Here is a 23,564-nt window from a genome sequence, read left to right as displayed (position 1 = left end):
TGATCATTATGTGTCTACATTAAAACATTCTTGTTCATACTGCATTAATATATGCTCATTTTAAACTTTCATGCATGGAAGGAAATCACAAAATCTTTTATATACTCGAGTGACTTATGTATGAATTTATTAATACATTACAAATATCAAATATTATTTTTTATCATTCGCGGAAGAGACGAAGAAAATGTCAGCAATCGTTACACACACGACAACCAATAAGAATTCGGCGGGAGAGGGTCATGGTAGAAGTGCATTGTGGGTCATGGAATGCTAACTGCGATATGCTACATGCTACTGTCGTAGCTATTAAAATAATTCATTTCATCGTTGGCGGTAACTTAGTAAAACTGAGAAGGGTAGAACAAAAATGGCACCAAAAAGGAAATCATGCACTGCAGATTACACAATATCAAATATTTTTTATTTCATTCGCGGAAGAGACAAAGAAAATGTCCGCAATTGTCACACACACATCAGCAATCGTTACACACACGTTGACCAATAAGAATTCGGCGGGGGAGGATAGTGCTTTGTGGGTCATGGAATGCTAACTGCTATAAGCTACTGCCGTAGATATTAAAATGGATCATTTCATCGTTGGCGGTAACTTATAAAAAGTGAGAAGGGCTGAACAAAAATTGGACCGAAAAGGAAATCCTGTAGTGCAGACTACAAGCTGGACGTAGTGAAATATGCAGCAGAAAAGGACAAGAGGAAGCGGCGCATACCTTTGTAGTTGGCGGAGTTGTTTAGAAGCCACATCCAGGAAGAAGATTTCATGGGATTTATGGATTAGGAGTGAGAGATAGTTTGGTAAAGGTATAGCATGTTCTATATGTTATAGTTATTTGAATGACTCTTACATAATATGTTAGCTTAACATAGCAGTTGGTTATTTATGCCTCATATAACCTACACTTATTCAGCCTGTTGTTCACTATTCTTTATTTATTTTAAATTGCCTTTCAAATGTCTATTCTTCGTGTTGGATTTTATCAAATAAATTTCCCCAAAAATGCGACTTATACTGCAGTGCGACGTATATATGTTTTTTCCTTTATTATGCATTTTCGGCCGGTGCGATTTATAATCCGAAAAATACGGTAATTCTTTAATGATGCACAGATGAGATAGTGTATGTTGGTCAAAACACAACAGGTCGTATGATAACGATTGATTGATTAAAACGTTTACTAGTAGTTTGTACAGTACGTATTCCGTACAATTGACCGCTAAATGGTAACACCCGAATAAGTTTTCAACTTGTTTAAGTCGGGGTCCACGTTAATCAATTCATGTTGTTGTTAGGTTAACAAAAATAATCATTATGGACTATACGCTAAAACATTCATAATTATACAAACCATCAACTCACCTCTGATATGTCTAAGTTTATTATGATCATTTTACACTTTTTGTTGGATATAATTTGTCATGCCACTAATAGCATCAGACACTTCACTTGGCCAATTCTCATGACCGAGTGAGACCTCTTTTTCACCTTGGTCACATTACTATCTTTATGCTTAATGGCGCCCATGTCGTCTTCAGCAGGCAAGTGTTATTCTTTGAACATCGAAATTGATATTGAAATTGTCTTTCTATCAAGTAAAAGTTATTTTGTGAAATTGATCTCTCGTTTTATCGCTCAGGGTCTGAATACTTGCTAAATAAAGCCGTAAAATCTCTAAACTGGCAACACTCGTGCCTCCTGCTATGTATCATTATTCCCTGGTCATTAAAAGCTGCGTCACGATAGGGCATTTTAACGACCAGTCTCATGTGTTTGTGAGCCAAGGCAATCGGTATTGGAGAACACTGGTCTTGTATCACAACATGAAGACATTATTATGGAAGATAACGTATTTTAATATCTTGGTTATTTTATTGGTTTTGAGGAAAAATGTTGCCCTTTTTTAATCTTTGCGAGTCATCTTCAAGTCAAACATCACATAATAGCTGTCTGACGGTGTTGACAATTTAAATCTGAGGATTTTCATCCGCAGTTCTTGCGTTGAACACTTTACACTGCTCTATCACCAGGCTGTAAATCAACCTACAGTGGAACTTCAATTTACAAACTTAATTGTTTTTATACATTGTTCGTAAATTTCAATGTTTATATAGTGAAGCGGAGTTCACCATAAGAAACAATGTAAACATGAATCATTGGTTTTAAGCCCGACAAGTCACTATTTTAGTAAAAAAAAAAAAAGTGCACTCTCAAGACACTAGTGTGAATTTATACTGTGTATGTACATCAGACCAACAAAACAAGGGGGTAATAGATCAACAATCTATTATCCAAACCCAACAACAATGGCAAGCTGTGGTCCCTTTGGTTCGGTCCAAAAGGTTAACGACCATGTTGCTAAAATAAAACACAGGAAAGTCCTTTACCTTGTGTCAGCGAATATTTGTGGTATTTTTTTCTAAACACCTCAGGAGTTTGGGAGTGGTAAATGAGCAGTGGCTTCACTTTGCAGTCACCACTTTTGTTATCCTAAAATAGCAGTGTGAGGCGATCCTTCAACGGCTTGTGTCTCGGTAGTGTCTTCTCCTCCACTATAATATACTGTAAGTCTGCTTTGGCACATTTTTTCCAAAAAAATCAAAGTTCGGTTTCATCACAATTAAAGACTTGCTGCGCCACAAAGCCCTCTTTTGCACGATACTCAATATATATCTCGATATTTTGCTTTAGCCTTGAATTAACACTTGATGCATATAATCACAGCACTATGATGATTTTATGTGTCTACATTAAAACATTCTTATTCATACTGCATTCATATGTACTCATTTTAAACTTTCATGCAGAAGGAAATCACAACTAAGTCAATTGACTAAAATTCTATTAGACAGTTATTAAGCAGTGGCACAAACATTCATATCATTTCCAAAAAAGTGCAAGATTTTCAGACATTTTAAAACAATCTATCAGTGCACTTTGGTGCATAATGTCACTGAGATGACTTATCAAAACAACAATAGTTTAAAACAAAGTGCATTTTTGTGCATGATGTCACACAAGATATTTCGATAACTGTCAAATAAAAATGAGCTGCATAATAGGAAATCCAGTAGTGTATGTCCTTCGCTATGTGGTAGGTTGCTGCGTACGTTATCTCCTCCTGTTGACTGTTCTTTTCATACGATGCTGATGTGGAAATGGTTGCTTGGGTATTTTGTGGGTGTGGCACCGGCCTGAGATGTTGACATGCGGAGTTTCAAGCACTCCTCATTCTCTAACGGGTGACTTTTCAAGTGATGCTACAAATTAGCAGTGGTGCTACTTTTTGTGGCAACGCTTTTGCCGAACACTTGACGTATTACGGTTCTCTGTTTAACATTTTCCCGCTTGAAGCCGAACCACCGCCAGATGATAGACCCCGTGCTGTTTTTCTTGGGAATGAATTCTTACTTCATTTGTTACCAGATTGGCACCTTCTTTCACTCGTATTACCACTCACACCACTACGCTTGCATCACAGCTAACGTTACCATGCCGCTACTTCTCTGTTCCGCGAGGGCGCATGACGTTGCATGTGCGCCAGTATGTGACGTATGGAAGAAGGTGTCCTGGTTGTATGTCTGCGAGAAGGAGAGACAGAGTGAGAAGAGCCCGTAGTGTTATGCCCGGAGCTAAAAGCAACTGCGTGAGAACGTATACTCGAATATCACGATATAGTAATTTTCTATGTCGCACAAAGACAAACCCGCGATTTATCGAGTATGTTCGATATCGCCCAGCCCTAGTTCACACACACAGGCTCATTTGGCTAGATCAAAAAGTTCGTAAATCGACATTTCACTGTATGCTCATATTTAACCATGATGTCTGTGGATGGTTAGGACATCTTTCCCCATGTTCCCCCTGGGATGTTAAATGGAGGCTGTTTGTGTATGACAGGAGCTGGCAGCCATCAAAGCCAGAGTTCAAGAGCTGGAGATGGAAGAAGAGACTGAACGACTGAAAGAGGAAGAGGAGGAAGAGGACAGGTGCGATGCCGAAGAGATGCAGATCCTGACCAGCAGCCCCCGGCCTGGTGAGACAACCTGGGGTTTGATGTGCGCTAGCAGTACTAAGTACACATTGTGGAAGTGTCAACATGTTTTGAGGCAGGTGTGCGGCACTGCAGCCTGGAGCCAGGTGAACTTGCCGTGTCACCATGTGGCCAACACCTGGGACACTTCATCTGCCTCATCGCTGCCCAATGAGACGACACAGAAGGCTCCCGTTTTTGTCGGCTGATGCTATTTTCTGCTTCTCTGCTCCCCTCTCACTCACTCAACTTTCCTTGCCTTCTCATAATAGAGACAGAACCCCCTCGTTTTATCCTTCCAATGTTCGAAACACAGACTCGAGTCATGATTCGTTTGACCTGGAACGACCCCCCCACCCCCAAGTAATGACTGTTGCAGCATGTCAACCATTTTTGTTTCTGCCACAGGGCCGTTCTACAACATGACACCCGAGGAGAGGATAGATGCAGACAACAGATCCGTCTACGTCGGCAATGTAAGACCTGTATCATTTACATCCACGCTGAGGCCATTGAACATACGCAAGTCTTGTGTCACCAGAGTCCTAGGTAAAAATGTTTTCATATGTTATAACATAAATATACAGGGCCAGTTTGCAACAATTAAATCAACAGATTTATGCCAGTACTTAAACGTGAGTCCCATTTTTTAAAAACAATCAATCCTCTATAGACAAGTTATGGGAAAAGGTAATCACACCACTTATAATTTCACTTTTGATTTGGTTAAAATGGCCTTACAGTTGGTAATAAGTAAATATAATTATAAAGAGCTTTTCACAGATAAAATCACAAAGCTCTGTACAAAATATAGGTGAAGTAAAGAACAACAATTAATATTAAAACAACAATAAAAATAATATAAAGTGGATTAAAATTGATAGTTAAAAGGCGCATTAACGAAAAGCTTTACTGAAAAGAGAAGTTTTTAAATGTTTCTTAAGTGTCAACAGAGTCAAAATCACGGAGGGACTGGTGCAAATTCTTCCTGAGTCTGAGAGATTTATTAGCCTGTAATGCCAGGTAACCACGGATTTTAAAACAAGTTTTTGGGATCTTTAGAAGACCGGAGGCTGCACCCTGAAGAGAAGGGGCATAATTCATGTCCTTATGCAGAAGATTCACAATTACGGTTGTCATCTGCTAATTTAAAAAATTGAATTAGGATGTACTTGCCTACAGTCATTACTATATGTTGTGAAAAGGATCGGTGAAAGTACACTACCTTCTATGACTGTTTTGATGTCTGATTAACCTTCTCTTGCTGTGTGTAATCAATGAATAAAACCATTTAATCAGGGTAGTGTTGACATTCAAGTCTCAAATTTTCTAAAAGCGAGTGGGGTGGCAGTGTTAAATGCGCTAAAATCAATGAATGCAATTTGAGCATAAGCTTTATGCTGTGAGCTTTTGATCTACACGTTTTAGAAGCTGAGTGATAAACTGATCCAGCTTTAGTGACTCAATAAGCATCAAGTAGCAGTATTGAGAAAACAAGAACAATCTCTGTACAATGTCTTGTCTCACATAAGCTGAGTGATAAACTGATCCGGCTTTAGTGACTCAATACGCATAAAGTAGCAGTATTGAGAAACAAGAACAATCTCTGTACAATGTCTGCTCTCACAGAAGCTGAGTGATAAACTCATCCGGCTTTAGTGACTCAATAAGCATCAAGTAGCAGTATTGAGAAACAAGAACACTCACTTACTGTACAATGTCTTCTCTCACAGAAGCTGATTGAAAAACTGATCCAGCATTAGTGGCTCAATAAGCATCAAGTAGCAGTATTGTCTGCTCTCACTGGGATGCCGACTGATGGGATGTTTATATCTTCCCGTTTAGATGAAGAATTAATGATAATCCTCACGCAGACTGCGCGTTTGTCTTTCTTGCCCTTATTGGGTATGATTTGGTTGTCAAAGTTGACCAACTTCTAGGTTTATGGCAACACCCTTGTACTATCCAGGTGAGAGGCATGATTTATAATCTAAAATTAACTTATCAACTCCGAGGCGACGCAACAGCTCACCGGCACATTGTCAATACAGCAGCTTAAGCGTTGGCTCTTTGTCTCAATGCTTTGGTCAGCGACTGTATTTGGCTATTGGTGAGTGACTGCAGCTTTATTTACACATGTTATGTTTGCTTGAGAATTTCTCTCTGATTGTCGCGACTTTATCACTGATCTCATCTGTTTATGTTGTTCACTTCTGTTAGAGATTTAGCGCGGAACCTCACGAAAGCTCCTCTCTGCTGCTTGCTCTGTGTCAAATATTTAGTTGCTCTTCAGCTCGAAAGTGCCTCCCCCCATAGCCTGTGCATACAGACCGAGTTTAGCGGCTGGGGTGACTGAAAAGTAGTTTTAAATTGAGCAGTCAGCGGTTTTCGCCGCAGTGAGCAAGTAGAGGCTCCTTAGCGTCAGGCTATAAACCGAATGTTAATGAACAGATTACCAAAATTGCTTATACATAGTAGCCTAATTACTTTATAAGAATAAACAACAAACATGATTGGAGGACTCAACTTTATTGTCTAGCAATAAAACACATAGGCAACCCCTAAGCAAGGTGGGGTCGCGGGGGCAGCAGCCTGAGCAGGGAAGCCCAGACTTTCCTCTCCGCAGCATCTTTGTCCAGCTCTTCCTGGGGGATCCTGAGGCGTTCCCAGGTCAGCCGGAAGACATAGTCTTCCCAACGTGTCCTGGGTCTTCCACGTGGCCTGCTACCGGTCAGACGTACCCTAAACACCTCCCTAGGGAGGCATTCCGGTGGCATCCTGACCAGATGCCCAAACCACCTCATCTGGCTCCTCTCAATGTGGAGGAGCAGCGGCTTTACTTTGAGCTCCTTTCGGATGGCAGAGCTTCTCACCCTATCTCTAAGGGAAAGACCCGCCACCCGGTGGAGCTCTTCCTTAGAGATAGGGTCATAACTCAAAGTTCAAGACCACAGGTGAGAATGGGAACGTAGATCGACCGGTAAATTGAGAGCTTTGCCTTCCGGCTCAGCTCCTTCTTCACCACAACCGATCGATACAGCGTCCGCATTACTGAATACGATGCACAGATCCGGCTGTCCATCTCACCATCCACTCTTCCCTCACTCATGAACACAAGACTCCTAGGTACTTGAACTCCTCCACTTGGGGCAGGGTCTCCTCCCCAACCCGGAGATGGCACTCCACCCTTTTCCGGGCGAGAACCATGGACTCGGACTTGGAGGTGTTACTTCTCATCCCAGTCGCTTCACACTCATCCAGTGAGAGCTGAAGATCCAGGCCAGATGAAGCCATCAGGACCACATCATCTGCAAAAAGCAGAGACCTAATCCTGCAACCACTAAACCGGATCCCCTCAACGCTTTGACTGCGCCTAGAAATTCTGTCCATAAAAGTTATGAACAGAATGGGTGACAAAGGGCAGCCTTGGCGTAGTCCAACCCTCACTGGAAACGTGCCCGACTTACTGCCGGCAATGCGGACCAAGCTCTGGCACTGATCGTACAGGCAGAGGACCGCCACAATCAGACAGTCCGATACCCCATACTCTCTGAGCACTCCCCACAGGAGTACCCGAGGGACACGGTTGAATGCCTTCTCCAAGTCCACAAGGCACATGTAGACTGGTTGGGCAAACTCCCATGCACACTCAAGGACCCTGCGCAGAGTATGGAGCTGGTCCACAGTTCCACGACCAGGACGAAAACCACACTATTCTTCCTGAATCAGAGGTTCGACTATCAAGCGTAGCCTCCTCTCCAGTACACCTGACTAGACCTTAACGGGAAGGCTAAGGACTTTGGACGTTTTCTGGGATACCGGTGTATATACTGTATACTGCCATTCGGACCAGTTTTGGTCCATATCCCACAGCCCTAATTCAGGTCATGAAAAGTAAATATTTTTGACGGAATTGTGTACTCCCATTAGCTGCATTGCTAGCCACCTCGTACTTGTCATATTTTGGGAGTTAGAATGCATAAAAAATTCAACATGTTCTTGTTTTACATAGGAAAGATGAAATATACACAATGCAAATGGAGCCTATATAGGATGTTCTATTATAATAATATATTGCAGTATTCATCCCTCAACACATGCTCCGAACTGATTGGTAACACAGAAAAAACACACGGTTACCGTATTTTTCGGAGTATAATGCATAATAAAGAAGAAAAAAAACATAAGTCGCACTCTAGTATAAGTCTGATTTTTTGGGAAAATGTATTTGATAAAACCCAACACCAAGAATAGACATTTGAAAGGCAATTTAAAATAAATAAAGAATAGTGAACAGGCTGAATAAGTGTAGGTTATATGAGGCATAAATAAGCAACTACTATGCTAACCTAACATAAGAGTCATTCAAATAACTATAACATATAGAACATGCTATACCTTTACCAAACTATCTCTCACTCCTAATTGCTAAATCCGATAATCTTATATGTCTAGTCTCTTAGGTGAATGAGCTAAATAATTGTATCTGATATTTTTTACCTAATGTGTTAATTTCACACATAAGTCGTTCCTGAGTATAAGTTGCACCCGCGGCCAAACTATGAAAAAAAAAAAACTGCGTCTTATAGTCCGAAAAATACGGTATTTACTTTTCTAAATAAACCTTTCCCTGGTGTTTGTATCCTTGGTGTGTTTTCAAACCTTTGTTCACATGACACACCATGTTTCATTTCCCATCCCAGGTGGACTATGGAGCCACTGCAGATGAGCTGGAGATCCATTTTAACGGCTGTGGTCCCGTCAACCGCGTCACCATCCTCTGTGACAGATTTTCCGGTCACCCTAAAGGGTCAGTTCAACATCAACAGCATTTCTGAATCTTATCTTCTTGTCTACTACACATTGTCATTATTCCTGGATTATTTATTTTTTCTTTCTGTCCCCCAGCTTCGCTTACATCGAGTTCTCTGATCGCAACTCGGTGCAGAGTGCCGTTGCGCTGCACGAGACTTTGTTCAGAGGAAGAGTCCTTAAGGTAGGAACCACTTTCAGTATTTCTTCCAAGTAATAACATTGTACCAAAAAACAGTAAGTCCCATCTAGTGTCCGATAATGCCGTAGTATTGATGTGTAGTTATTATATCCATTTGCTTGAAAATGCTTAATTCAAGCTAGAAAAGCTGTAGAATATGCTTTAAAAATCTAATGTAATGTGGCCAACACCTCAGACACTCACAATCAGAGGTGGGTAGTAACGCGCTACGTTTACTTGAGTAACTTTTGGGATGAATTGTACTTCTAAAAGTAGTTTTAATGCAACATACTTTTACTTTTACTTGAGTATGTTTATAGAGGAGAAACGCTCCTTTGACTCTGCGCCAATTATCTACATTCAACTTGCTACCGATTTTTATCGATCTGTTAAAGCACGCTTTGAGTGTTTTGGTTGTCAGACAGACCTTCAAAGTGATCCATCACATGCCTGCGTTTCACCAATCAAATGCAGTCACGGGTTTCACCAATCAATTGCAGTCACTGGTGACGTTTGACTCTGTTTCACCAATCAAATGCAGTCACTGGTGACGTTTGACTCTGTTTCACCAATCAAATGCAGTCACTGGTGACGTTTGACTCTGTTTCACCAATCAAACAGAGCCAGGCTGTCACATGATTAACTGCACTTTTTTTTTTATAAACCTTTATATATAAATTTCTACATTTACAAACAGTTGAAAATAATAATCAAAGTAAAAAAAACAGTGCCAGGGGGTTGTAAATTCAAAGTAACTCAAATAGAATGCAAATAAAAAAATATATATAAAATAAACAAAGTGCAATCTCAGCAAATAACTTAAATTTGGAACACAGCATCATCGTTTTCACAGCTTTTTGCTTGTTAGAGGTAGTGTTTGAATGTAGAGTTCTAAATCTTTTTTAAAGGCATAAAAAACAGGTCGGGTATTGAGAAACTTACATTCATGAATATAAAACTTAGCCAATATTATGAGGTTGCAAAGGTAAAATTCATTTTCAATTTTTTTTTCAATACAGTGTAAAACCACATATATATTATTTAATATATATTATTGTTTTAGTTGCTTAAGAGATATTCCTGGCTCTGAATTTGTTCATTGCTATTTTTATGTTTTTGTGCATTACTTGTTGCCGTCATCATTAAAGGAACAGGTTACTCATCAGTTACTCAGTACTTGAGTAGTTTTTTCACAACATACTTTTTACTTTTACTCAAGTCAATATTTGGGTGACTACTCCTTACTTTTACTTGAGTAATACATCTGTAAAGTAACAGTACTCTTACTTGAGTACAATTTCTGGCTACTCTACCCACCTCTGCTCACAATTAGGGTTGCAAAGGGGTGGAAAGTTTCCAGTAGATTTTCACGGGAAGTTAAACTGGGGAAGTTTGGAAATTTTTACCATTTTTTGATTATTCAAAGAATAAGATGAGAAGCTTGTAAAACACTAATGCAATGCCGCACACAGATTATAAATAATTGGAGTAGTCTTTACAAATATTTTACTGATGGACAAATGAATAGAAATAGGCTAGATGAATAAATAAATACTCAATCAGCATACAAAATCAAACTATAACCTACATTCTTGTATGACAACAGAATGGCTAGCAGAACAGAAGGCAGAGGAAACTACACGTTTTTGATTTAGTATTTGCTAGCTGAACTTTACAGGTCAGAAAAAAGGTAAATTCGGATCGCTAACGTTGTTAGCATAAATGAATGGGATTTAACATAGAAAATTAGTATCACGACTAACGGATAAATATTTTTGGTTCATTATGGGACTGTGGTGGTACATAATCCAAGCGAGCTGGAGATATTAGCCCCGAAATCATTTAACAAATAAATACAGGAACAACTAGCTATCTTGAGTGGACGTCTGCTGGAGTAGTCTCCAGTCAAACAGTAACAAGCAATTACACCTCTATTACACATAAATACCAAATATTTAATAAATTGACAGCAGTCATATCATCCAAACTTACCTGACTAGATGAAGTCCTTGGGCTCAAATACTGTGGCCTCAATAGTCCTGCTGTAGTGTGTAACATGCTGGGAATTATCTGTGCATGTGATGGAGGAATGCACAGTGAAGGGTTGAAATTAAACTGAAATTGCATGAAATCAGGTTGTTACAGGTAATAATCATGCTGCAAGATCTAGCATGTTGCATTCAATATTTATTCCCTTTAATACCCATATATTCCCATGGAAAGTTTCCAGCTTTGAATATTCCCAGAATGTTGCTACCCTACTCACTATACTGCAATATGAAGTATAAACGATAAAACATTGACTTTTAATAGTATGTGAAACTACAACTTCTGCCTCCTTTTACTTCTCAAACGACCTATGAAGCAGCTAAAATGCGCCAAACATTTCAAAGTATGGAGAGAATTGATATGCACATTACCCATCATGCCTTGTTGTGGATTTATATGGGTGTAATTTTACAAAACCCAAAACCAGTGAAGTTGGCACATTGTGTAAATCGTAAATACAAACAGGATACAATTTGCAAATTCTTTTCAACTTATATTGAATTGAATAGACTGCAAAGACAAGATATTTAACGTTCAAACTGGAAAACTTTATTTTTTGCAATAATTAGCTCATTTGGAATTTGAGGCCTGCAACATGTAAAAAAAAAAAAGTGGCACAAGTGGCAAAAAAGACTTCAGAAAGTTTAGGAATGTTCATCAAACACTTATTCGGAACATCCCACAGTTGAACAGGCTAATAGGGAACATGTTGCTGCCATGATCAGGTATAAAAGCAGCCTCCATGAAATGCTCAGTCATTCACAAACAAGGATGGGATGAGGATCACCACTTTGTGATCAAATGCGTGAGCAAATTATTTAAGAACAACATTCCTCAACCAGCTACTGCAAGGAATTTAGGGATTTCACCAAATACGGTCCGTAATATCATCGAAAGGTTCAGAGAATCTGGACAAATCACTGCATGTAAGCAGTAGGGCTAAAAAACATTGGATGCCTGTGACCTTGGATCCCTCCGGCGGTACTGCATCAAAAACCGACTGTGTATAAAGGATATCACCACATTGGCTCAGGAACACTTCATAAAACCACTGTCAGTAACTACTGTTTGTTGCTGCATCTGTAAGTGCAAGTTAAAACTCTACTATGCAAAGCCAAAGCCATTTTATCAACAACACCCATAAACGCCGCCGGCTTCGCCGGGCCCGAGCTCATCTAAGATGGACTGATGCAAAGTGGAAAAGTGTTCCGTGGTCTGACGAGTCTACATTTCAAATTGTTTTTGGAAACTGTGGACGTCGTGTCTTCCGGAACAAAGGGGAAAAGAACCATCCGTATTTTTGTAGGCGGAAAGTTTAAAAGCCAGCATCTGTGATGGTATGGGGGTGTATTAGTGCCCAAGGCATGGGTAACTGAAAAGTACTTACAGGTTTTCGAGCAACATATGTTGCCATCCAGTCAACGTTTTAATGGGCGCCCCTGCTTATTTCAGCAAGACCATGCCATGCCAAGCCATGTGTTACAACAGCGTGGCTTTGAAATAAGAGTGTGGGTATGTAACATAGTGCTAAAAATGCCCTTGTGCCAACTTTTTTGCAATGTGTTGCTGCGATAAAATTTTAAGTTAAAGGGGAACATTATCACAATTTCAAAAGGGTTAAAAATAATAAAAATCAGTTCCCAGTGGCTTGTTGTATTTTTTTTCAAAATTTTACCGGTCCCGGAATATCCCTAAATAAAGCTTTAAAGTGCCTTATTTTCGCTATCTTCGAAACCACTATCCATTTCCCTGTGACGTCACACAGTGCTGCCAATGTAAACAAACAATGGGAATACCACAGCAAGATATAGCGACATTAGCTCGGATTCAAACTCGGATTTCAGCGATTTAAGCGATTCAACAGATTACGCATGTATTGAAACAGATGGTTGGAGTATGAAAATATTGAAGAAGAAACTGAAGCTATTGAGCAAATAGCTATTGACGCTATTCATAGCCATAGCATGGCCGAATAGCTGCGTTAGCATCGCCGGTAAAATGTGCGGACCAAACGATCAGGACTTTCGCATTTTGTGATAATGGAGCAACTTAAATCCGTCGATTGGTAAGTGTTTGTTTCGCATTAAATGTGGGTGGAAGGAAATGTAATATAGTTGCAAATGCATCTACAGGTTATCCATACATCTCTGTGCCATGTCTGCTTTAGCACCGCCGGTAAATAGCATGTTAGCATCGATTAGCGTAGCATGTTAGCATCGATTAGCTGGCAATCACGCCGCAACCAAATATGTCTGATTAGCACATAAGTCAACATCAACAAAACTCACCTTTGTGATTTCGTTGACTATGGTTGCAAATGCATCTGCAGGTTATCCATACATCTCTGTGCCATGTCTGTCTTAGCATCGCCGCTCAAATGTGGAGACACTCTGGCACATTCAATGGGGGTCTGGCGGCAGACACTTTGGCATCTTGGGGCCAGTGGTGCAACTTGAATCCCTCCCTGTTAGTGTTGTTACACCCTCCGACAACACACCCACCAGGCATGATGTCTCCAAGGTTCCAAAAAATAGTCGAAAAAACGGAAAATAACAGAGCTGAGACCCGGTGTTTGTAATGTGTTGAAAATGAAAATGGCGGCTGTGTTACCTCGGCGACGTCATCGCCTCCAGCGCGATAAACAGAAAGGCGTATAATTCGCCAAAATTCACCCATTTAGAGTTCGTAAATCGGTTAAAAAAATAGATGGTCATTTTTCTGCACCATCAAGGTATATATTGACACTTACATAGGTCTGCTGATAATGTTCCCCTTTAATGATTATTTGCAAAAAATGAAGTTTCTCAGTTGGAACGTTAAATATCTTGTCTTTGCAGTTTATTCTTTTGAATATAAGTTGGGATTTGCAACTCACTGTATTGTGTTTTTATTGACCATTTACACATGCCAACTTCACTGGTTTTGGGTTTTGTAAATTGTGTATGATGTTTGCACATTTTTGCAATAATGTCCACAAAGTTAAGTGAGCTGGTTGTGTGACAATGTGAGCTGACCTTGTTTTGGTTGTAGTTTATTTGGACGTATGCTAATCATATTTCCCCCCCTGTAAGGTCTGACTTTTAAAAAGCATTTGTACATTTCAGGTGATGCCCAAAAGGACCAACATGCCCGGCATCAGCACCACAGACCGGGGCGGGCACTGGGGCGGCCACTCGCGAGGCAGAGGCCGAGGCTCCCAGCCCCCGAGGGGCCAGCACGGCTCGCGGGGCAGGTTCCGCTACCAGTCCTCGAGACCCCAGCACCAAAACCCTCACCCTTACTACGGCGGTCCCCCTCAGGGCAAGAGACAGTGGGGCCACATGGATTACCACGAACAGACGTCCAAGCGCTACCCTTGCCTTCTACTCATCACCCCGCCTTCGGAGGAGCTGGGGGCGGGGACAAGCGGACAACACTACGCCCAGCAGCGCTAGTGAGCCCCTCCCCCTTGCTGCGTGTTTACCAAGTGGGCGAATGGACTGGTTTTAAAGAGCAAACGTTTCCAGGCATTACTAGTTCCAGTTGTCTGCATCCTTCCTCCAGGTAGTTGCTTTTTCAGCTTGTGTTGTGTAAATGCATGACGGGGAGAGACCACGTTGTTGTAGTCCAGCAGCTGTGCTCTTTCATTTTAACAAATGTATTGTTTCTGCTTGCTCTGTAGAGTTCCTCTCCCTCTTTAACTTCTGCAACCTTTTGCTTTATATGTGAACAAATAAAAACATTGATCTGACACTTCATTTATTTACACGTGCGTTGAAACAGGTCACATACATGGAAGACTTCATCCTCCTTGAGCCATCATGCCTGAGACCATTTCATCAAACGCCCTGAAGGAGGAAAAGTTTCATTACTAAAAGGAAGACAACAGACTACATAGTAGGGATCGACCGGTTGTTGGCATTTTGACCCAAATCTGCCTTTTTTTTTTATACCGCAACATAACTACATCAGCAGATACAATATATGCTCAAATACCAATATTCAGTATTCAAACAAATTGTAAAAAGTACAGTTGTCTGATAATGTCCTACTCTTAATTACCAATTCTGATATCAATGGAAAAAACATTATGCCTAATTTTTATTGGATGCATTAAACAATGTCCGGACAATCTGGTAAATTGAACTAGATAAAATCTTGCATAACTAATAAGTAGAGATGTCCGATAATGGCCTTTTTGCCGATATTATATTACCGCATTTTTCGGACTATAAGTCGTTTTTTTTCATAGTTTGGCCGGAATTGCGACTTATACACGGGAGCGACTTGTGTGAAATTATTAATACATTACAGTAAAATATCAAATATTATTTAGCTCATTCACGTAAGAGACTAAACGTTTAAAATTTCATGGGATTTACCAATTAGGAGTGAGAGATAGTTTGTTAAAGGTATATCATGTTCAATATGTTATAGTTATTTGAATGACTCTTACCATAATATGTTAGCTTAACATAGCAGTTGCTTATTTATGCCTCATATAACCTACACTTATTCAGCCTGTTCTTCACTATTCTTGATTTATTTTAAATTGCCTTTCAAATGTCTATTCTTTGTGTTGGGTTTTATCAAATAAATTTCCCCAAAAAATGCGACCTATGCCGACTTAAATGTTTTTTTCCTTCTTTATTATGCATTTTCGGCGGGTGCGATTTATACTCCGAAAGATGCAGTATATATTTTTGCGCCTTATAGTCTGGACAATCTGGTAAATACAAGTAGATAAAATCTTGCATAACTAATAAGTAGAGATGTCCGATAATGGCTTTTTTATCGATACATATTTTTGCACCTTGTAGTCCGGACAATCTGGTAAATAGAACTAGATAATATCTTGGATAACTAATAACTAGGGATGTCCGATATTGTCCAACTCTTAATTACTGATACCGATATATACAGTCCTGGAGTTAACACATTATTATGCCTAATTTTGTTGTGATGCCCCGCTTGATGCATTAAACAATGTAACAAGGTTTTCCAAAATAAATCAACTCAAGTTATGGAAAAAAAAAAATGCCAACATGGCACTGCCATATTTATTATTGAAGTCACAAAGTGGATTATTATTTTTATTTTTTTAACATGCCTCAAAACAGCAGCTTGGAATTTGGGACATGCTCTCCCTGAGAGAGCATGAGGAGATTGAGGTGGGCGTGGTTAAGGGTAGCGGGGCGTGTATATTGTAGCGTCTCGGAAGAGTTAGTGCTGCAAGGGGTTCTGTTACGGTGCAAATGTTCTCCTGAAATGTGTTTGTCATTCGTTTGGTGTGGGTTCACAGCGTGGTGCATATTTGTAACAGTGTTAAAGTTCTTTATACGGCCACCCTCAGTGTGACCTGTATGGCTGTTGACCAAATATGCCTTGCATTCACTTGTGTGTGAAAAGCCGTAGATATTGACTGGGCCGGCACGCAAAGGCAGTGCCTTCAACATTTATTTGCGCTCTGTACTTCTCCCTACATCTGTGTACCAGTCCGTTCAGCAGCGTTTTAAAAAGTCATGAATTTAACTTTTTGAAACAGATACCAATAATTTCCGATACTACATTTTAAAGCATTTATCAGCCGATAATTACGGACGATACGGTTCTCTTTTTCTTTTTGCTGGAGCCCAATTTTTTATTTAGAAATACAAATTTCTCTATGTCAATTATCTCCAAATATGTTTAGATATCTGCTAAGCCACGCCCCCCTTTCACTCCTCCCATCACCTTCATGTCGTATCCACTTATCAAAACTTCTGATTTTTGCCAGATAAACCAGTTTGTGTCCTTCTTCCCTGGCGCCTGCCTGGTTTCGTTTCACTTTCGCTACTGCGGGCCTACGCGTGCAGCACATGAAGCTTGGGGCTCATTAAAAGGAGCGCCACAAGTTTCATGTTCCGTCATTCAATCAAATAATGCACAGGTGTCAAACTCGAGGTCCGGGGGCCAGATCTGGCCTGGGAAAATTATGTGTTAATGAAATACTATTTTTTTTTCCTAAATGCAAAATAATTTTTTGGATTTTGAAAGGGCAAAAATGTGTATCTTTTAAATGTTATCTAATCGTCCCAAATATATATAGTGTATTCCAAAAATAAGTTAGTACAGAAAAAAGTAAACAGTTGAATATTTGCTTGTCACCTTTGCGTTTAATGTAGCCATGAGTTTGTGCATGAAAAAATCTTATCAATTACATAGGCAATAATGTAATATAAGGTGATTACTTGTACACATTTATATTAATGCTGTCAAACTGTGTATTTGAAAAAACTTATTAATTACAGGTGACAGAGATACATATCTACATATTTCCGTATTTAAGAGTTATTTCTTTATATTCATAGTCATATTTGAAAACAGCTAGTGTTTTTCCATTTGTTCTCATTTGGTTGTCCGCTAGTAAACTGTGTGCGTTAACCTTGAAGCTTTAGGGAATGTGATGAGTAGCCATACTCCCTTCTTATATCTTCCTGTCCCAGGCTTAGCAGAACAACAGATATGTGTATTTGTTACGGTAAGTGTGGGCGGGGGAGATATTGAAGAAGACAACGCGTCCGTAGGGTTTTCAGACCAACTAGGCGACGCGAATTGAATGTGTTGTTTTTTAGGTTGGTCTCTCCAAAGCTTTGGAATAAATTGCAAAATACCTATTCTGTTGTGGGTTATAATTTTAAATCAGCTTATGTGTCATCAAAACTTGGGATTGACCAGCAAACCTGAGCAAACCTGGAACCCTCATGTTGCTGGCACAGCCACTCTACCAACCGAGCTACGCTGCCCCAAATCCCCCGTTTGACGCCCCTAAAATAACGCGACTGATGGATGAACACGAGGACGAGAGAAAAAATATCTCCAGACTCTGTAAAAATCTTAACAAATAGACCTGGAGTAGTGCAGTTTCCGGAAAATTCTGGAGAGAAGTACAGAAGGGCAGGCAGCAGCTCACACATTCTCATACTTTATGTAGCATCCAGGTAGAAATGTCCGCCAACTTAAAACATTTTGGTGCTAAATGAACTACATTATGTATCGACTGATCGGACAAGTCCTATTTTTTTCTTACTATTTATGTTTAAATACATTTACTGCGAGTGAATATCCTTTCCAAATATCGGCCTCCATGTCTACTAATAATCAGCGTCGGTCGATCTCTACCACTCTGTGGACACATTCCCTCGGCGTGAACTCACTTGGACTGGATAGGGTTGCCAGGTGTGTGGAATGGGTTGCACATGACATCGGTGAAGGAGTTGTGCAGTTTCCGGAACATCTGGAGAGAGAGGTTACAGTAAATGCCACTTGGCAAACAAACGGGCTGCGGAAGGTGGCTTTGTGCCATTTACACTCACACTTCGTATTTCATTGTCCCGTAACGACGTGTTGGAAGAGTCCACCACAATGACAAATTTGACCCTGGAGTTTGTCACATAGCCATATCTAGTCAACTGCTTAAGGATCAACTTGAAATGAAAACCAGTACCAGAGCTGAGTAAAATGCTCCATTTACAAATATTGTTTAGATTTGCACTTTCAGTAAGATACACAATTAGTGGGATAACATCAACAATAAACAGGCAGAGAATCCAAATGGAGAAAGAGGACTTGTCTGGGTTTTTTTCCTAGGTTTTGCGCTTTTTACCAGGAAAAAATAAGTTCATAATAAACACAGAGAAAATAAACCAATGTATATTTTCCAAATGTCCTACTTCATGTCTCGCTCTATGCAAAATGGCTGCTTGTTTACATTAAAAAAAAGGTTTTTGGAAAAAACTGAAAAACTAAGAAAAAAAGAGCAAAAAATCGGAATGTAATAGAAAAAGATGACATTTTTTACCTAAGATTATACTGAGTCACTCAAAACGCAACATTTTGTTTTTAAATATACATATCTGTTTTAAAATAAAACTGGTCCTCACATACTTTGCTTTTGGTGGAATTTGTTTTTTTAGAAACAAAAGCTCTCAAAATAACTTTTTAACAAAGTTTAGTTAATTAAAAAGAAATATAACACTCATTTATGAATTACCCTGTAATTAATTTGAAAAAAAAATATAAATATATATATATACACTGGCAGAGTTTTTGACACTAGCTTATGCAGTTATACAATTGTAATAATATTAACTGTACATTTCAGTAAAATATAAAAAAAGGAGCAAAAGATCGTAACATAATGGGGAAAAAGCTGAAAAGTTACGACTAATAATGAAAATTAATACACTTAGTCACCTGTAACAGAAAGCTGACACAAAGTTTTGCCATTAAATATACAAACCCCGTTTCCATATGAGTTGGGAAATGGTGTTAGATGTAAATATAAACAGAATACAATGATTTGCAAATCCTTTTCAAGCCATATTCAGTTGAATATGCTACAAAGACAACATATTTCATGTTCAAACTCAAACTAGTTTTCTTTTTCAAATAATCATTAACTTTAGAATTTGATGCCAGCAACACTTGACAAGAAGTTGGGAACGGTGGCAATAAATACTGATGTAGTTGAGGAATGCTCATCAAAGACTTATTTGGAACATCCCACAGGTGTGCAGGCTAATTGGGAACAGGTGGGTGCCATGATTGGCTATAAAAACAGCTTCCATGAAATGCTAAGTAATTCACAAACAAGGATGGGGTGAGGGTCACCACTTTGTAAGCAAACAGTTTTAGAACAACATTTCTCAACGAGCTATTGCAAGGAATTTAGGGATTTTACCATCTACGGTCCGTAAAATCATCAAAAGGTTCAGAGAATCTGGAGAAATCACTGCACGTAAGTGATGATATTACAGATTGTTGATCCCTCAGGCGGTACTGCATCAAAAACTGATATCAGTGTGTAAAGGATATCACCACATGGGCTCAGGAACACTTCATAAAACCACTGTCAGTAACTACAGTTGGTCGCTACATCTGTAAGTGCAAGTTAAAACTCTACCATGCAAAGCAAAGCCCATTTATCAACAATATCCTGAAACGCCGCCGGCTTGGCTGGGCCCGAGCTCATCTAAGACGGACTGATGCAAAGTGGAAAAGTGTTCTGTGGTCTGACGAGTCCACATTTTAAATTACATTTGGAAACAGAGGACGTGGTGTCCTCCAGAACCAACAGGAAAATAACAATTCGGATTGTTATTGGCGCAAAGTGTAAAAGTCAGCATGTGTGATGGTATGGGGGTGTATTAGTGTGTTGTAGTCAGCATGTGTGATGGTATGGGGGTGTATTAGTGTGTTGTAGTCAGCATGTGTGATGGTATGGGGGTGTATTAGTGTGTTGTAGTCAGCATGTGTGATGGTATGGGGGTGTATTAGTGTGTTGTAGTCAGCATGTGTGATGGTATGGGGGTGTATTAGTGTGTTGTAGTCAGCATGTGTGATGGTATGGGGGTGTATTAGTGTGTTGTAGTCAGCATGTGTGATGGTATGGGGGTGTATTAGTGTGTTGTAGTCAGCATGTGTGATGGTATGGGGGTGTATTAGTGTGATGTAGTCAGCATGTGTGATGGTATGGGGGTGTATTAGTGTGTTGTAGTCAGCATGTGTGATGGTATGGGGGTGTATTAGTGTGTTGTAGTCAGCATGTGTGATGGTATGGGGGTGTATTAGTGTGTTGTAGTCAGCATGTGTGATGGTATGGGGGTGTATTAGTGTGTTGTAGTCAGCATGTGTGATGGTATGGGGGTGTATTAGTGTGTTGTAGTCAGCATGTGTGATGGTATGGGGGTGTATTAGTGTGTTGTAGTCAGCATGTGTGATGGTATGGGGGTGTATTAGTGTGTTGTAGTCAGCATGTGTGATGGTATGGGGGTGTATTAGTGTGTTGTAGTCAGCATGTGTGATGGTATGGGGGTGTATTAGTGTGTTGTAGTCAGCATGTGTGATGGTATGGGGGTGTATTAGTGTGTTGTAGTCAGCATGTGTGATGGTATGGGGGTGTATTAGTGTGTTGTAGTCAGCATGTGTGATGGTATGGGGGTGTATTAGTGTGTTGTAGTCAGCATGTGTGATGGTATGGGGGTGTATTAGTGTGTTGTAGTCAGCATGTGTGATGGTATGGGGGTGTATTAGTGTGTTGTAGTCAGCATGTGTGATGGTATGGGGGTGTATTAGTGTGTTGTAGTCAGCATGTGTGATGGTATGGGGGTGTATTAGTGTGTTGTAGTCAGCATGTGTGATGGTATGGGGGTGTATTAGTGTGTTGTAGTCAGCATGTGTGATGGTATGGGGGTGTATTAGTGTGTTGTAGTCAGCATGTGTGATGGTATGGGGGTGTATTAGTGTGTTGTAGTCAGCATGTGTGATGGTATGGGGGTGTATTAGTGTGTTGTAGTCAGCATGTGTGATGGTATGGGGGTGTATTAGTGTGTTGTAGTCAGCATGTGTGATGGTATGGGGGTGTATTAGTGTGTTGTAGTCAGCATGTGTGATGGTATGGGGGTGTATTAGTGTGTTGTAGTCAGCATGTGTGATGGTATGGGGGTGTATTAGTGTGTTGTAGTCAGCATGTGTGATGGTATGGGGGTGTATTAGTGTGTTGTAGTCAGCATGTGTGATGGTATGGGGGTGTATTAGTGTGTTGTAGTCAGCATGTGTGATGGTATGGGGGTGTATTAGTGTGTTGTAGTCAGCATGTGTGATGGTATGGGGGTGTATTAGTGTGTTGTAGTCAGCATGTGTGATGTATGAGGGTGTATTAGTGTGTTGTAGTCAGCATGTGTGATGGTATGGGGGTGTATTAGTGTGTTGTAGTCAGCATGTGTGATGGTATGGGGGTGTATTAGTGTGTTGTAGTCAGCATGTGTGATGGTATGGGGGTGTATTAGTGTGTTGTAGTCAGCATGTGTGATGGTATGGGGGTGTATTAGTGTGTTGTAGTCAGCATGTGTGATGGTATGGGGGTGTATTAGTGTGTTGTAGTCAGCATGTGTGATGGTATGGGGGTGTATTAGTGTGTTGTAGTCAGCATGTGTGATGGTATGGGGGTGTATTAGTGTGTTGTAGTCAGCATGTGTGATGGTATGGGGGTGTATTAGTGTGTTGTAGTCAGCATGTGTGATGGTATGGGGGTGTATTAGTGTGTTGTAGTCAGCATGTGTGATGGTATGGGGGTGTATTAGTGCCCAAGGCATGGGTAACTTACACATCTGTGAAGGCACCATTAATGTTGAATAGTCAGAACAGGTTTTGGAGCAACATATGTTGTCTCCAAGCAACGTTATTATGCACGCTCCTGCTTATTTCAGCAAGACAAGTGTTACAACAGCGTGACTTCGTAAAAAAAGAGTGCGGGTACTTTCCTGGCCCGCCTGCAGTCCAGACCTGTCTCCCATGGAAAATTTGTGGCGCATTATGAATCGTAAAATATGACAGGGGAGACCCCGGACTGTTGAAGGACTGAAGCTCGACATAAAACAAGAATGGGAAAGAATTCCACTTTCAAAGCTTCAACAATTAGTTTCCTCAGTTCCCAAACGTTTATTGAGTGTTGTTAAAAGAAAAAGTGATGTAACACAGTGGTGAACATGCCCTTTCCCAACTACTTTGGCACGTGTTGCAGCCATGAAATTCTAAGTTCATTATTATTTGCAAAAGAAAATAAAGTTTGAGTTTGAACATGAAATATGTTGTCTTTGTAGCATATTCAACTGAATATGGCTTGAAAAGGATTTGCAAATCATTGTATTCTGTTTATATTTACATCGAACACAATTTCCCAACTCATATGGAAACGGGGTTTGTATATAATATCTGTTTTTATACTTTTTTCTTTTTTACAAAATAAAAGCATATCAAAATGACCCACGCTTCCTTGTTTGGACATCACTGCATGAAAAAGTGCCAATTAAGAAAAAAAAAAGTACAGTATATTTATAATAAATACAGCTCTTATATTTAATATTGTGCATTTATGCCAATGCTTGTTTTTAGAGATCAGATCCAACAACTACATGAACCTCACTAAAGTATTAAATGCAACAAATAAATAAAAAGTGAGGATACACTTTGTAATCTTCAGTGGGGTAGAGAAGACCTAAGTAGAGTTCTTTCTGGTCCCCCAGTGCCTTCCCCACAGCAGAGATCTTGGCCTCCACCACGTCCAGCGAGGTGTGCACCGTGTAGTGGAACTTCAGCTCATTCTGCGAGGGAAGGCTGCGGATAAAGAGCGGGTAGTTCTGCAAAAACAACACAATCACAATGTTAACCCGCATGCTAATGTCATTAGTCATCCTACGCTACTCCAATGCATTTTAAACCATTGATGTGCAAGAACGCTCCTACGTGCAATAATAACAGCTATTTTGCGGCTAAAAAGAAAACAAATATTACCTCTTTGGCTATTACTGCTATGCACACCGCCATTTTAGTTCTCTTCCTGTCGTGGGTCTGTCACCCTCATCACGTGACATAGAGACGTTTACGTACCGTAGTAAAAACGAATTATGGTACTCAGATTGAAACTCGAACAGAAGTGCGACGTCTTTTGAGCG

General features: G+C 40.0%; 2 protein-coding genes across 3 annotated transcripts in view; one reads left to right on the top strand and one right to left on the bottom strand.

Moving 5' to 3' along the window:
* The window catches only part of pabpn1l (PABPN1 like, cytoplasmic), a 22,750-nt gene extending 7,929 nt beyond the window's left edge, over positions 1 to 14,821 (top strand). The window contains exons 2-6 of the mRNA XM_061887609.1: positions 3,917 to 4,052; positions 4,458 to 4,525; positions 8,753 to 8,859; positions 8,958 to 9,045; positions 14,196 to 14,821. Coding sequence (XP_061743593.1) covers positions 3,917 to 4,052; positions 4,458 to 4,525; positions 8,753 to 8,859; positions 8,958 to 9,045; positions 14,196 to 14,525 — 729 coding nt within the window. The 3' untranslated portion in view covers positions 14,526 to 14,821. The remainder of the gene's footprint in view (positions 1 to 3,916; positions 4,053 to 4,457; positions 4,526 to 8,752; positions 8,860 to 8,957; positions 9,046 to 14,195) is intronic.
* On the bottom strand, positions 14,813 to 23,564 carry trappc2l (trafficking protein particle complex subunit 2L). Of its 2 annotated transcripts, none has more exons than XM_061887611.1 (5): positions 23,404 to 23,564; positions 23,077 to 23,249; positions 18,426 to 18,513; positions 18,253 to 18,346; positions 14,813 to 14,920 (listed from the first exon to the last, which is right to left on the bottom strand). In XM_061887611.1, exons 1-4 carry the CDS (start codon positions 23,434 to 23,436, stop codon positions 18,263 to 18,265), a joined length of 378 nt encoding a protein of 125 aa, XP_061743595.1. In that variant the 5' UTR covers positions 23,437 to 23,564; the 3' UTR covers positions 14,813 to 14,920; positions 18,253 to 18,262. The 2 variants fall into 2 exon arrangements, with proteins under 2 accessions (XP_061743595.1, XP_061743594.1); XM_061887610.1 differs by having other exon boundaries at positions 14,813 to 14,918; positions 18,267 to 18,346.

This window comes from Nerophis ophidion, linkage group LG25 (assembly GCF_033978795.1).
Source record: "Nerophis ophidion isolate RoL-2023_Sa linkage group LG25, RoL_Noph_v1.0, whole genome shotgun sequence".
NCBI lineage: Eukaryota > Metazoa > Chordata > Actinopteri > Syngnathiformes > Syngnathidae > Nerophis > Nerophis ophidion.
Note: the sequence above shows the minus strand (reverse complement) of the source record. Positions and strands in the feature narration are given on the sequence as shown.